General features: G+C 44.6%; 1 protein-coding gene across 1 annotated transcript in view; it reads left to right on the top strand.

The window, feature by feature from the left end:
• The window catches only part of LOC311146108 (ADP-dependent glucokinase-like), a 28627-nt gene extending 13798 nt beyond the window's left edge, over positions 1-14829 (top strand). Inside the window, exons 3-6 of the mRNA XM_084182577.1 lie at positions 315-505; positions 634-730; positions 11303-11439; positions 12147-14829. Coding sequence (XP_084038703.1) covers positions 315-505; positions 634-730; positions 11303-11439; positions 12147-12853 — 1132 coding nt within the window. The 3' untranslated portion in view covers positions 12854-14829. The remainder of the gene's footprint in view (positions 1-314; positions 506-633; positions 731-11302; positions 11440-12146) is intronic.
• Positions 14830-16830: the final 2001 nt, after the last annotated feature.

The following is a 16830-nucleotide window of genomic DNA, read 5'->3' as shown; positions in this document are numbered from 1 at the left end:
CTTCAACTCAAATTGACCCCAACCCTGGTTGATACTAATATGTAGAGCAGAGAAAGGCCCAGAGTCACATAGACTGACAGGTGCTGCCTGGGCTCTACTAACCGTAATCAAACTCTAATCTACCTGACGCTGTGGCTCATCCTGTAGGTTAATCTGATTATACTGAGGCCAAGTGTGCGTCACACACACACACACTTCTAGAACGTTTCTGGGTATGGTTTTGTAATGCTTTATAAGCAGTGACGTTTCTACCTTCTAACCCTCCCTTCTTTTTCTGGTACCTCCCTCTCCCACCTCTCCTTTCCTCCTCTCAGGCGGTTTGTGATGAACAACACCCTGTTCAGTCAGCTGGTCGAGGCATCTCGTGAGTTGCCTGGCAACCGCTGGTCTATAGGTGGCAACGCCCCAGTGATGGCTGGTCGAATGGCAACTGAGGGCTGCGACGTGTTGCTAGGGGGGAGCTTCAGCCCTGACTTTGCGGATGTACTGTCCCAGCACATCACGGGTACACACACACACACACACACACACACACACACACACACACACACACACACTCATCACAGTTACATACTTAATATCTCCCTCCTTGATTCCATCCCCCACCTCTCACCCCTCTCTCTGTCTGTCCAGTTGCAGGTAATGTCGTGGAGGAGCCTGATATCCATCTGATCCTGGAGTACCCATCAGGAGCCACCTGGGGCCAGTACACCGCCCGCAGGGCCAACAGGTGTGTGTGTGCCCAACAGGTGTGTGTGTGCGTATCTACAGTGGGGGAAAAGAGTATTTAGTCAGCCACCAATTGTGCAAGTTCTCCCACTTAAAAAGATGAGAGAGGCCTGTAATTTCCATCATAGGTACACGTCAACTATGACAGACAAAATGAAAAAAAAAAAAAGAAAATCACATTGTAGGATTTTTTATGAATTTATTTGCTAATTATGGTGGAAAATAAGTATTTGGTCAATAACAAAAGTTTCTCAATACTTTGTTATATACCCTTTGTTGGCAATGACACAGGTCAAACGTTTTCTGTAAGTCTTCACAAGGTTTTCACACACTGTTGCTGGTATTTTGGCCCATTCCTCCATGCAGATCTCCTCTAGAGCAGTGATGTTTTGGGGCTGTCGCTGGGCAACATGGACTTTCAACTCCCTCCAAAGATTTTCTATGGGGTTGAGATCTGGAGACTGGCTATGCCACTCCAGGACCTTGAAATGTTTCTTACGAAGCCACTCCTTCGTTGCCCGGGCGGTGTGTTTGGGATCATTGTCATGCTGAAAGACCCAGCCACGTTTCATCTTCAATGCCCTTGCTGATGGAAGGAGGTTTTCACTCAAAATCTCACGATACATGGCCCCATTCATTCTTTCCTTTACACGGATCAGTCGTCCTGGTCCCTTTGCAGAAAAACAGCCCCAAAGCATGATGTTTCCACCCCCATGCTTCACAGTAGGTATGGTGTTCTTTGGATGCAACTCAGCATTCTTTGTCCTCCAAACACGACGAGTTGAGTTTTTACCAAAAAGTTCTATTTTGGTTTCATCTGACCATATGACATTCTCCCAATCCTCTTCTGGATCATCCAAATGCACTCTAGCAAACTTCAGACGGGCCTGGACATGTACTGGCTTAAGCAGGGGGACACGTCTGGCACTGCAGGATTTGAGTCCCTGGCAGCATAGTGTGTTACTGATGGTAGGCTTTGTTACTTTGGTCCCAGCTCTCTGCAGGTCATTCACTAGGTCCCCCCGTGTGGTTCTGGGATTTTTGCTCACCGTTCTTGTGATCATTTTGACCCCACGGGGTGAGATCTTGCGTGGAGCCCCAGATCGAGGGAGATTATCAGTGGTCTTGTATGTCTTCCATTTCCTAATAATTGCTCCCACAGTTGATTTCTTCAAACCAAGCTGCTTACCTATTGCAGATTCAGTCTTCCCAGCCTGGTGCAGGTCTACAATTTTGTTTCTGGTGTCCTTTGACAGCTCTTTGGTCTTGGCCATAGTGGAGTTTGGAGTGTGACTGTTTGAGGTTGTGGACAGGTGTCTTTTATACTGATAACAAGTTCAAACAGGTGCCATTAATACAGGTAACGAGTGGAGGACAGAGGAGCCTCTTAAAGAAGAAGTTACAGGTCTGTGAGAGCCAGAAATCTTGCTTGTTTGTAGGTGACCAAATACTTATTTTCCACCATAATTTGCAAATAAATTCATTAAAAATCCTAAAATGTGATTTTCTGGAAAAAAAGATCTAAATTTGTCTGTCATAGTTGACGTGTACCTATGATGAAAATTACAGACCTCTCTCATCTTTTTAGGTGGGAGAACTTGCACAATTGGTGGCTGACTAAATACTTTTTTTCCCCACTGTATGTGTGTACCTACTAGTGATGCATGGTATACTGGCACCATGGTAATATCACGGTACCAAAACGTCATGATACTTATGATACCAACATTTTAGAATACATACCCTTACAAAAAATGATTGCAGTTCTGAAAGTGCAGTAACTGCAGTTGACTGTGGTATGTTGGACACAGTAATTGCAGAATAACTGCAGTGTAATGCAGTTGACCTGCAGTGTAATGCAGTTGCAACATTACTGCTGTAAGAAAAACTGTTGTTTTGGACGCTGTATTTGCAGCATACTGCAGTTATACTGCACACTAACTACAGTGTGCTGCAGTTATACTGTACTCTGACTGCATTTCATTTTTTTCCCGTAAGGGTAGTACCATTTCATATGATACTGCCAACTTTTTCTGCCCTACTAATCTAAAGAACCTGCTGGCGCCTGTTATAAAATGTTTATAAAGTCAGTTGAATTTAAGTATCAGCCACTAGTCTCTTGTATGAGCAGGTCCAGTAATATTCACTTCACTTTCATGTGCACATCACATGGCAGCTGTAATCAGCCAGCCACATCCCCTACCAGCCCTCACTCACCTGCTTCTCTCCGTCCGCTCTTCATGCGCGTCTATTCCTCCGTTAGTAAAAAAATATTTAAAAATGTACCTGTGATAGCGAGCAGGGATGCAGACCGAGACCCTGATGAGTCTTCTGTTGTTAGATTTGTACATTTGTTACACTGGAGCAGCGCGCAAAGCGAGCAATGTTGATACATTGTATAATTTCATCGCTGTTATAACCAAGAGCCAGGCCCGGTGGCAGGATTAAATCGGCAAAGGGGCATCAGAAATGACTAAGGGGGCACAACTATTTCCGCTTGCTGATAACACAGGATGGATAATAATCGATAGTACAATTACACACAATGTATTTGCAGCCACGCACGGCTGTCTTGCCGCAAGAATACAGGCTACTGCATCGCTTTACAAACATGGACAATTCATAACCGGCTTGAGAAATTGCAAGTTATGACAACGCTACACAGCTACATGCACAATACCCATCGATCCAATGCACAGTTGCTAATTAACGTAATAACACTTCCTCATGCCAATACGATGCATTTCCAATCGCGGAAAGCAAACATTAATGTACAATGCACTACCAGGACTTATCGGTACAATGGACGCAGCTACCAAGCTGTCTTCCCACAAGAGTGGCGTACTACGCGGCGTATGATAACAGAGAAATTTGTATTCCATAGCAACGAGTTGTTTATAGCAACACTATAGCTACATTGTTACTCAACCATTGGTCAAGGTCTGCCCACCCTCATCAATGTAATGCAAATCACCTCTTCTACATTATAAAACAACATTAAAAACAATCCGATTATATTGTAAACCAAACATTTCCAATCCAATCACATCACAGAAATCAAGCAGTAGACTTGGCAGCAACGCCAATAAAGAAAATCACGTCTAGGCCTATTTCTGACATTTGCCACGCATTTCCAAAAGCTAGCAAATAACAAAATAGTACAAGCCCAGCCAGGCTGCCTGTTCTTACCCAGATTCAAAAGAGTTGCAGCCGCCTTTGCTGTGTTGAACCACCTCAGCAGTCTCTCATTCCACTCCCCACGGAATTTGCTTGTAAGATCTCCTCTCAAATGCCAGTTGAATCAGCTGTGCTTTCCTCCTGTGCAACATGCTCCGTCTGTGCTCACTGAATAAGTTTTTCAATGTGGAAAAAGAGTTCTCGCAAGTTGCCGTGGATGCTCCAAATGTTAATCCCAGCTCCAATGCCATCACAGTAGACATTGCTGTTAGAGGCCCAGAGTATCTATCCAAAATGCTCTGCGTTGCCCATTGTTCTTCTCCATATTGGGCGATTTCAGTCTGTAGAAACTGAGGTGCGACAGTAAACTCAGTTTCCACAAAATCTCCTGAGATTAAGTCCAGCAGTGGTTTCACTTTTTCCACATCCTTAAAGGTTTCATTCTCTGGGTGCAAGGCACACAGGGCCTCAACAAGTTGGCTGTTTCGTTTGTTAAATCTTGCTGACATTTCTCCCAGTACAGCATCCAGAGTGCTGAGAAACAGTATGTTGCACTCCCTCTCATTATCCTCTTCTTGCTGGCCCATTGTTGTTTTGACAACACATATTCTTTCAGATTACTACTCACTACTCTTTGCCGTTTGCTTGGAGCGGGGGTGTCCAAGTGTGCTTGTATTTCTCCCATAACTCATCAAACTGCATCTGCCTTGCAGGAATATTCCAGTCACTCTCTGCCTTTGAACCACGTGCTACAAAATGCTAGTTTTCTCCCACAGTACAGGCAGGTTGGGTATTTCCCCAGACAAACCTGCGCTGGCTCCTCATCACCGAGGTCGTCAGGCACTAACGGAGGCGTCGGTGCTTGTAATATACTGGCGGTACTGGTGCTAGGTTCGGTCTTGGCGGCTGCAGGCCCCTCCTCGGGCTGGTTAACTCATATGTCACCAGGCTGCAAGACAGTTACGCAGGTGCCTTTGCTGCTGGGCTCGGCGGCCTTGGCCTCGGTTATTAGCGTCGGCTCAGCGGCCTTGCCTTTGGCCTCTATGGCAGGCTTCTCCACATCCCCGCCGCTTTGATCCAATGCTGCCGTTGTGCCCTGGCGAAGACACTTTCTAATATCCATCATACTATCAGCTACTTCCCTAACTTTTAACATTAGCTAAATTCCATCCAGCTGCGCAGTAATCTTTTTTTCTTTCGTAGTACGTAACTTTGAACGTTTCTTTCAACCGGTAAAATGTGTGTGACGTACGTATGATGCGTGCAAGGGAGTTGCATGAATGAAGCATACACAACAAATTGATTGGGCATGACGGAGGGGGCAGATTGTGGGGCAGAATAGGGATACAAAACTGAGGTGGCACAATATTCCAGCTAAGGGGGCATTGCCCCTTTTTCCACCCTGGTGGCGCCGGGCATGCCAAGAGCACATACCAGTCTGAGTAGACTTTGCAAGTTCAGTGTCATGCAGCCTCAGAGTGTTAGAGAGATAAAATGGAGCACTGCTTCGTGACAGGCGTGCTTGCCGCTTTACAGCAAAGAAAACGACTTGTCTCTAGCCTAAACAGACTCATATTAACGGAGGTGCCGTTTCTTATTTCTATCGGGATTTAAATAATTTCACAAACCATGTTTAAAACTAATCGCTAATTATTGGTTTGATAACGAACAACGTTGTTTAGTCATGTTACCTAGCTAGCTAACATCCTGGTAACTTCACATTAGGTTTAGGCTAATCTGATTGGCCCAGGAAGAAAGGAAAAGGGTATGCTTCTCATGAGATGTGCTTCAAAGGTAGGATTCATGTAGGCCTAATGGAAGACTAAACTATATCAAAAATACATTTCTTTCTGGTGCTCCTTAAATACTGTTTGGTGTCTAACGTTTTCAAAGTTGTGAGCAGTGTTTGTTTTTGTGGGAGAGAGTGGTGTGTGTTTATGAGAGTGAGGGAGACAGTGTGTGTGTCTGTTAACTGAAGAGTAAATAAGGTTTCATGCAGTGTTTTTCCCTTATTGACAATGATATGGAGATCATTATGCAGGTATATCACAGGAGGTTGGTGGCACCTTAGTTGGGGAGGACGGGCTCGTGGTAATGGCTGTTGCAGAATCAGTGGAATGGTATCAAACGCATGGTTTCTATGTGTTTGATGCCATTCCATTTGCGCCGTTCCAGCTATTATTATGTGCAGTCCTCCCCTCAGCAGCCTCCACTGATGTATATTCCTTCCTCCCATTCCTCCAACCAAATTGCAGGTAGGCCTTTGCAAATCTGAGAAAATCAGCCATTCTATGCAGTATTCTACTGAACAGTGTGACGTTAAATTCAATGTATTGTATTGAGTAGAAGTGTGAATTTCAGTGACAGGTCTTTGGAGAACGTTTAGAAAACATGAACAAGCGTTCGCGAGACGAGGCGAACAGGATGCTAGGCCACAGATTATTATTATACTACTCGGTATCGTAATACTTGGCCTGGTATCGTTTGTAAAATGTTGGTGTCGTGACAAGCCTAGTACCTACCTCAGACCTGGAATTTCATGATTTTAGGGGCAAGGCCATTTGGCCTTCAAGAGGTGCCCAATCTGCCAGGGCACCAAGGCCATCTGCTAGGACATCAAGGCCATTAACCAAAATAGCCATTTAAATTGATTAGAAAACCGACAAGAGTATGTCAAAGTACATAAATAATTATCCTACATGTCAAAGTGTAGGTGATAGCCTATGTGTATTGGCTACAGTCTGCTGACATGAGGCGCCTAAAAATGTAACCAAAGTTTAATGAGAATTTTAATAGGCTAAACGCCAGTCATGTTTGACAAATATGATGTAGGATCATTATTAATACACTACATGACCAAAAGTATGTGGACACCTGCTCGTCAAACATCTAATTCCAAAATAATGGGCATTAATTATGGAGTTGGTCCCCCCTTTGCTGCTATAACATCCTCCACGCTTCTGGGATGTTGGAACATTGCCTCCATTCAGCCACAAGAGCATTAGTGAGGTTGGGCACTGATGTTGGGCGATTAGGCCTGGCTTGCAGTCGGCGTTCCAATTCATCCCAAAGGTGTTCGATGGGGTTGAGGTCAGGGCTCTGTGCAGGCCAGTCAAGTTGTTCCACACCGATCTTGACAAACCATTTCTGTATGGACCTCGCTTTGTGCACGGGTGCATTGTCATGCTGAAAAAGGAAAGGGCCTTCCCCAAACAAAGTTGGAAGCAGAGTCGTCTAGAATGTCATTGTATGCTGTAGCGTTTAGATTTCCCTTCACTGGAACTAAGGGGCCTAGCCCGAACCATGAAAAACAGCCCCAGACCATTATTCCTCCTCCACTAAACTTTACATTTGGCACTATGCATTGGGGCAGGTAATGTTCTCCTGGCATCCGCCAAACCCAGATTTGTCCGTCGGACTACCAGATAGTGAAGCGTGATTCATCACTCCAGAGAACGCGCTTCCACTGCTCCAAAGTCCAATGGCGGCGAGCTTTACACCACACCAGCCTACTCTTGGCATTGCACATGGTGATCTTAGGCTTGTGTGCGGCTGCTCAGCCATGGAAACCCATTTCATGAAGCTCCCAACGAAAAGTTATTGTGCTGAAGTTGCTTCCAGAGGCAGTTTGGAGCTCGGTAGTGAGTGTTGCAACCGAAGACGCATGATTTTTACACACTACGCGCTTCAGCACTCTCCGGTCCCGTTCTGTGAGCTTGTGTGTCCTACCACTTCGTGGCTGAGCCGTTGTTGCTCCTAGACGTTTCCACTTCACAATAACAGCACTTACAGTTGACCGAGGCAGCTCTTAGAAGGGCAGAAATTTGACAAACTGACTTGTTGGAAAGGTGGCCTCCTATGACGGTGCCACGTTGAAAGTCACTGAGCTCTTCAGTAAGGCCCCTCTACTGCCAATGTTTGTCTATGGAGTTTGCATGGCTGTGTGCACAATTATTTTACACCTGTCATCAACGGGTGTGGCTGGAATAGCCAAATCTACTAATTTGAAGGGGTGTCCACATACAGTGGGGGAAAAAAAGTATTTAGTCAGCCACCTATTGTGCAAGTTCTCCCACTTAAAAAGATGAGAGGCCTGTAATTTTCATCATAGGTACACATCAACTATGACAGACAAAATGAGATTTTTTTTCTACAGAAAATCACATTGTAGGATTTTTAATGAATTTATTTGCAAATTATGGTGGAAAATAAGTATTTGGTCAATAACAAAAGTTTCTCAATACTTTGTTATATACCCTTTGTTGGCAATGACACAGGTCAAACGTTTTCTGTAAGTCTTCACAAGGTTTTCACACACTGTTGCTGTTATTTTGGCCCATTCCTCCATGCAGATCTCCTCTAGAGCAGTGATGTTTTGGGGCTGTTGCTGGGCAACACGGACTGTCAACTCCCTCCAAAGATTTTCTATGGGGTTGAGATCAGACAGATTGAGGAAAAAAAATCCAGAAAATCACATTGTAGGATTTTTTATGAATTTATTTGCAAATTATGGTGGAAAATAAGTATTTGGTCACCTACAAACAAGCAAGATTTCTGGCTCTCACAGACCTGGAACTTCTTCTTTAAGAGTCTCCTCTGTCCTCCACTCGTTACCTGTATTAATGGCACCTGTTTGAACTTGTTATCAGTATAAAAGACACCTGTCCACAACCTCAAACAGTCACACTTCAAACTCCACTATGGCCAAGACCAAAGAGCTGTCAAAGGACACCAGAAATAAAATTGTAGACCTGCACCAGGCTGGGAAGACTGAATCTGCAATAGGTAAGCAGCTTGGTTTGAAGAAATCAACTGTGGGAGCAATAATTAGGAAATGGAAGACATACAAGACCACTGATAATCTCCCTCGATCTGGGGCTCCACGCAAGATCTCACCCGTGGGGTCAAAATGATCACAAGAACGGTGAGCAAAAATCCCAGAACCACACGGGGGACCTAGTGAATGACCTGCATAGAGCTGGGACCAAAGTAACAATGCCTACCATCAGTAACACACTACGCCGCCAGGGACTCAAATCCTGCAGTGCCAGACGTGTCCCCCTGCTTAAGCCAGTACATGTCCAGGCCCGTCTGAAGTTTGCTAGAGTGCATTTGGATGATCCAGAAGAGGATTGGGAGAATGTCATATGGTCAAATATAATTTTTGGGTAAAAACTCAACTCGTCGTGTTTGGAGGACAAAGAATGCTGAGTTGCATCCAAAGAGCACCATACCTACTGTGAAGCATGGGGGTGGAAACATCATGCTTTGGGGCTGTTTTTCTGCAAAGGGACCAGGACGACTGATCCGTGTAAAGGAAAGAATGAATGGGGCCATGTATCGTGAGATTTTGAGTGAAAACCTCCTTCCATCAGCAAGGGCATTGAAGATGAAACGTGGCTTGGTCTTTCAGCATGACAATGATCCCAAACACACCGCCCGGGCAACGAAGGAGTGGCTTTGTAAGAAGCATTTCAAGGTCCTGGAGTGGCCTAGCCAGTCTCCAGATCTCAACCCCATAGAAAATCTTTGGAGGGAGTTGAAAGTCCATGTTGCCCAGCGACAGCCCCAAAACATCACTGCTCTAGAGGAGATCTGCATGGAGGAATGGGCCAAAATACCAGCAACAGTGTGTGAAAACCTTGTGAAGACTTACAGAAAACGTTTGACCTGTGTTATTGCCAACAAAGGGTATATAACAAAGTATTGAGAAACTTTTGTTATTGACCAAATACTTATTTTCCACCATAATTTGCAAATAAATTCATTAAAAATCCTACAATGTGATTTTCTGTAGAAAAAAAATCTCATTTTGTCTGTCATAGTTGACGTGTACCTATGATGAAAATTACAGGCCTCTCTCATCTTTTTAAGTGGGAGAACTTGTACAACTGGTGGCTGACTAAATACTTTTTTTCCCCACTGTACTTTTGTATGTATAGTGTATCTAAAGGGCTCCCGAGTGGCGCAGCGGTCTAAGGCACTGCATCCCAGTACTTGAGGCGTCACTACAGACCCCCTGGTTCGATTCCAGGCTGTATCACAACCGGCCGTGATTGGGAGTCCCATAGGGCGGCGCACAATTGGCCCAGCGTTGTCCGGGTTTGACCGTGTAGGCCGTCATTGTAAATAAGAATTTGTTCTTAACTGACTTGCCTAGTTAAATAAATAAAATAAAATAAATAAAGGCTTGATTCTGTCTACATACTTGAGGCACTGTTTGTTTAGATAGGAGAGAAAGGCCAGTGCCTGTTGTGCACTGCAACATCACCCATCTTGCAATCTGAGCGGAGGCAGTCAACATTTTAAAACTATTGAACCATAAACTTAATTGTTTAAAACCTGGACGTTTTTTGTCAGTTTGAGGCATGTCTTACCTTGTTCCGACCATTGGAATGTTAAGCGGGTTATTTTATAAACACTTCCTCATATGCCATTGAAACCAGTATTTCTCTTGTTCTCAACTTTCTTTCGTTGTCCAGCAGCCAAAGACACAGTCATATTAACAACCCATGTTTGTTGTTGCGTCTATAGAGCTTACCTCTCTACATTTCTGAAGGATATTTTCATCTCTGTCAAATGAAACTGTGCACATTTGCGGTGCACTTTTGAGAATGGTGTTTTCCGGCTAATTGCATTTTGGAACATTTGCGCTTATAGCCTACTGCAGTGTGCGCATTGCTGCGTTTATGATGTGAAGAAATAGCCTAATAGTTTATCAACATTTTAAGCTAAACATTCTTATCTGTTGCATCAGCCTCATTGCTTTTTTTGATGACAGTGGTTGTATTAATTTGGGATCTATCGCATCCCACAACATTCCCAGAGTATGTTTGGAATATTTATTTCTCGCACAGAACGACAAGCTGACCAATAGAATAGGTCAACTTTTGTACTATGGGGGATAGTAGATTGACATAGGCTAGTGCTTTTGCTGTTCATTACTCATCTTGTTGGCTGAGGAAAAGTAAACGTGGACAGTTCTTCTAACATCTACAATATGCGCCTCTGAATTGGATAAGAAGGACGCGTGCCGTTGCATCCCCGATGTGTCTGTCTTCACTTGTAGCCTACTTCGGAGCTGCAATGCCTGTGAGAAGGATCCGATCACGTGACGGGCATTGGCTAATACGAATTGAGATATCTGAGAGAGCCATGTGAGTGAGAGGTGCTTCGGAGCACAGCGATTGGCAGCCGGGAGAAGGGCATTCATTATTATATTCAGTCCAAGGGCACAACGGCCACTTTAGCCTCAAGGCATAGATTTTTTTTAGGGGACATTATGGCCACACAAGGGTGTTGATGCCCGAAAATGTGAGGCCTGAAGTACCTGTAATATAGTCCATTATGACCATTGCCCTGTGTCACTGACCTGTGTTTGTGTGTGTGTGTCCAGGTACATTGTCCACAGTGATGACCATAACCCATACCTGGCGTCGCTGCAGGACTTTGAGGATAAGCTGCAGGAGTTCCACCCTGACCTGCTGGTGATGGGCGGGCTCCAAATGATGGACAGCTTCCCCTTCCGACAGGGTGAGAGGATACTTCGCAGACCTTGTCCGCCACTGAGCTCAGTCTCCAATAGCCTTGAGTAGGAGTGCTATTCTAGGATCAGCTTTATCTTTTAGATCATAATGACTAAGATTACATGGACAGGTGTGGACCTGATCCTAGATCAGCACTCCTACTCTGAGAGGCTTTGTGGATACTGGCCCGGAGGTGTTTTCAGAGCAGAGCTGGTTCCCATTGAGTAACATACTGTTCGTATTTTAGTGGTTTGTGTTGCTGTGAGGGAGAGGGGAGGGTTGGTTTCCAGTGATGTGGAGACTGTTGGTATTAAAGGGGATTAACCATGCCTGCCTCTATATAGTAGCTCTGTAGCCTCAGACACACAGGCCACTGGCCCTCAGTTGGCGTGGGAAAGCACATACCGGGAGTGTTTGTGTGTTGGTGTGGATCCAATGCTGTGTTAACAGGCCTTTGTTTCTGTCAGACTGGTTGAACTACTTTGGATAAATTATCTCTCTCTCTCTCTCTCTCTCTCTCTCTCTCTCTCTCTCTCTCTCTCTCTCTCTCTCTCTCTCTCTCTCTCTCTCTCTCTCTCTCTCTCTCTCTCTCTCTCTCTCTCTCTGTCTCTCTCTCTGTCTCTCTCTCTGTCTCTCTCTGTCTCTCTCTCTCTCTCTCTCTCTCTCTCTCTCTCTCTCTCTCTCTCTCTCTCTCTCTCTCTCTCTCTCTCTCAGGTGAGCGGAAAACTCTGCTCTCTCGGCTGGGCAATCTCCTCTCCTCCTCCTCCCCTCGGACGGGCGTCCATTTTGAGATGGCCAGCTTTGTGGACGAGGGTCTAATGGGGGACCTGCTCCTTCTGGTCCTGCCCAATGCCGACTCCCTGGGGATGAACGAGCAGGAGCTGCCCAACCTGCTCAGCCTGTTGAGGGGCTCTAACGTCACCGTACTGTCTGACCCCAACCCCCGCGTTGCTACCGTCCTGGACCAGATGAGGGAGCTCTACCGCCTGGTCAACCAGCGCTACCGCAACGCTAATGAGGATAGCGGCGTGGACGCTAATGCAGCTGCCGCTAAAGGCCGGCCGCTGTCCCGGCTCCACGTGCACACCCTGGCGTTCCAGGCCATGATCGTGACGCGCGGCTCCCAGTGGAAGAACACCATGTCGGCCGTGGCCAAGGCCTCGCTTACAGCCAACCGCCACGTGTGTGGCTCGCCGGACATCGACCCCAGCAAGGCGCGCCTCATCATGGACGAGTCATTCTCTGTGAGCCGGCAGGAGGGCAGCCAGCGGATCCCTCTAGAGGAGACCAGGCCCGTCAGCTGCTGGGACGAGGACGACTATGAGATCTGTGTGGCGCCCAACCTGGTGTGCACCGATGTTTACCAGACTGCGGGGGGAGGGGACAACATCTCTGCCGCAGGACTGGTGCTGCAGATCTGAGCCGACGTTAGCGATCAACGGCTAACTCTAGCAAAGAGATCCCCTAACATGTGAAGTCTTTTATCATTCTGGTTTTAGGTGTGTTGATTATTGTTTCATGTTGTTGTTGTTGTTTTATTGTGTTGCTGGTGCAATGCAAATTCTGGGTACAGTGTGTCTGGCAGGGCTGAGCCTGCTCCTCCTCTCTCTGAGCAGTGTGACCTGACACATCCACATCCACACACACTCATACTCTCTCTCATTCCGTCAGAAGATAGAGCTCATCTCATAATCTCACTCATATCATATGGGACATATTTCTTCAACCAGGGCCACGTTCCGTAGCCAAATGTTGTTGAGAGTTACAGATAGAAATACCACGAATAGAGCCGACGTGATTCTATACTTAACATGTTAGAGGCATATTTGTTCTACATCGCATATTTCTATCTGAATTTCCAAAACGTTCCGTCCTGCTGAATGCGCCCCCCAGGTGTGTGTTTTCCTCTGATGTGTGTGTCAGGTGTGTTAAGGTCCAGACACTGATCACACACACGTCACATATTCACTACCTGTAGAGCATTACATATATACATATCTGGTGTCATAGCTATTCCATTTCGCTCCATTCCATTCTCTCCCAGGATATCCACGCACAAAACAAACATTCCATTTTTTTCTCAAGGGAACGTTCAATAGTTTTTTCTCAAGGGAAAGCTTTAGTTTGATATCTGTGACTGTTTTCTGGTTTCATGTTAGCCTGATTTAAAGCTGGAGACATACGGGCCTTATCTCGTGTGTCTAGCTAAGCAGTAGAAAAGGGAATGAAATGTGTTAGCTCAGTGTTGCGTGATGATTCTTCCTCAGTCTGGCCTGTACACATAATGCACTGTAATGTTGTCTTCATTCTGATTCTTATGTAATGATTGCTGACAACAACAGGGAGTCTTTCTCTGTTATGTCTGTAATGTGAAAGATAAACTTTTTGACCCTTGACATGAGCATATATTATTCTCATAACCTCCTCACTCTCCGTATACTGCCTGCATCCTATCATTGAGCCATACACACATTATGCGCTTAAATTGTGTTTGAATGATTCTTGCATGGGCCATATACAAGGCGATTTGGTTAAAAGCATCTGCAAAATAATATTACGTTTGATATATCAGTTTGTGTCATTTAGCTTAATTTTCTCTGCAGAACGGCCCATATGATCTCTTCACCTGGGCCCATATTCATAAAGCGTCTCGGGAGTAGGAGTGCTAATCTAGGATCAGTTGTCTTTTAGCTCATAAGGCTATTGATTCAGTTTACATGGACCGGGGTTAACCTGATCCTAGATCAGCACTCCTACTATGAAACTCTTGTTGAACACAGGCCCTGTTCTGAAGGGAGACTGGGTGCATCCTAACAGTCTAAAGTGGCTTTCTCTCCTTGTTTCCTTTAAAGAACTGCATCTATCCCCAATCTTATGAGTTGAGATGAGTGCAGATGGAGGAGAGGAAGGATGCCACTGTGTACTACTGAGATGCAGCATGAATCCTGTAGGCTTGACAGGGTTTCTCCACTGCCCTCTTCTCAAGGCTGCATTTATTTCCAGACCTAACACCATGCCACTCCAAGACGAGTCCACCCCTCTCTGAGTGACTGACCTGCAAGTGTGTGTGTGCGCGTGTTATCTGCAACTGCTTGTACACACCCATGTTGTGTGTGCATATGTATCTGCGTGAGTGTGCATGCTTGCAGAACATACTTGCGTGTGTGTGAGTGAATGTGTGTGTTGCTCTGGCCAGCTGACATAATTGTTGTCTCAGGGATTAGCTGACCTGTGCTGTTAAAGAGGTGTGGAATATCTGGGTCCTGCTTTCTGGAGTCTCTTGGATAGACACTTCCAGGTGTATCACAGTACATGGAAGGAAGGATGGCTCATGGCCAGGTGAATTGTTTTGTTCTGAGTGATTTGGGCGAAATAAAGAAACACACATTCCATCCTCTGGTGTCTATCCTGTCCGTTATTTACAGAAAGGTATTTTCAGCTCATCCAAGCCATGTCTGAATCTGTCAAACCCACAATGTGTACACCCTTTTGATTGGTGTGTTCAAAGATACTGGGCCATTATTGAATGAGATTTTGTAGATTCATAAAATTAATGCTATTTGGCGCCATCTGCTGTTCAGATGCAGTATGTTGGGAATTTATTCAATCTGCTGTTAATCAACATCAACGTAGGTCACTACAACTTTTCTACTTTTGAGTTGTTTAAATTATTACACACATACTCCGAGTCGATATTCACGTAATATTAAGGAATTCCCCTCGACCACGTCCGCAAATTGGGGAAAACAAACATTATTTTAAATTGACCCCCATTGTAAAAGAGCCAACTTCATAGTTTATTTTTTTGTTATACATTAATAACTTAACATGCTGAAAAGCTGCTGTGTTCAATGTACACCGAACAAAAATATAAACGCAACATGCAACAATTTCAAAGATTTCACTGAGCTACAGTTCATATTAGTAAATCAGTCAATTGAAATAAATTCATTAGGCCCTAATCTATGGCTTTCACGTGACTGGGATTACAGATATGCATCTTTTGGACACATACGCCTTTTTTGTATTTTTTTTTAAGGTAGGGGTTTGGATCAGAAAACCAGTCAGTATCAAATCAAATCAAATCAAATCAAATTTTATTGGTCACATGCGCCGAATACAACAGGTGCAGACATTACAGTGAAATGCTTACTTACAGCCCTTAACCAACAGTGCATTTATTTTAAACAAAAAAAGTAAGAATAAAAACAACAACAAAAAAAGTGTTGAGAAAAAAAGAGCAGAAGTAAAATAAAGTGACAGTAGGGAGGCTATATATACAGGGGGGTACCGTTGCAGAGTCAATGTGCGGGGGCACCGGCTAGTTGAGGTAGTTGAGGTAATATGTACATGTGGGTAGAGTTAAAGTGACTATGCATAAATACTTAACAGAGTAGCAGCAGCGTAAAAAGGATGGGGTGGGGGGGCAGTGCAAATAGTCCGGGTAGCCATGATTAGCTGTTCAGGCAGGGACGGCTTGTTCAATAGGGCGATATGGGCGACGCACTGCCAAACGGGAAAAGGAAGGGATTTTTTTTCTAATCAATTATTTAAAAAAAATAATAAAAAATAATAATAATTTTTTTAAATAAATTTATAAAAAATTATATCACGGCAACAGCAGTTATCAGTGTTCACGTCTGATCTGACAGCCACTAAATGTCAAATCAGGCTAAAGTCGTGCTTCAAATGGCCCCGCCCGTTTTTTGGGCGATTTCAGTCAGGTTGAAAATCGCCCAGAAGTCTCTCATAGCCTGTCATGTAAAATCTATTTTTTTCACATTTCAAAGCTTTCAATACATTCTCTATGGGTGTCTGTGGGCTTGCACTTACGCGCTTTCGTCATACATAACGTAACCACGAATGAACGTAACTAAGAAAAGACCAGGTAGCAGCCTCAATCAATTCACTACTACTATCAAAATGGCTAGGCTTCAGTCCAACTCGATTGTGTCTTTGAAAGAAGTTCCTTTTTGTCGGCGAACAAATTAAGATAAATTGGCAACGAAACAATTAGGACCTCCCAGACCAAATTTAATAATTCAACAGGTTTCTACTAAAGGCGGAAAGTCCTACACCCGAGGATTTTCCAAAAATTGGTACGAACGAAAAAAGACATTGCCACTCACTCAACTGGATGACGAGGGATACAGGCTAGCTGTCCGCCGCCACAACGATGAGGTTAGTGTTGATAATCACAAGTTTACTGGATGTGGATATGGTGTAATAAAGGCAGTTTATTCAGAGGTAAATATATCTGGAATCGCGTTCACGGACCCGTTCGTCAAACTCTTAGGGAGCTATAAATTAAGCCCCATTACTTACCATATCAGATAAGAGAAATTGCTGCAGCTACATATATTTTACATCCTGGCCCTACATAGTTCACTATTTGCAT

Source organism: Coregonus lavaretus (assembly GCF_964263955.1).
Source record: "Coregonus lavaretus genome assembly, chromosome: 18".
NCBI classification, from domain to species: domain Eukaryota; kingdom Metazoa; phylum Chordata; class Actinopteri; order Salmoniformes; family Salmonidae; genus Coregonus; species Coregonus lavaretus.
The sequence above is the reverse complement of the archived record's forward strand: the minus strand, read 5'-3'. Positions and strand labels throughout refer to the sequence as shown.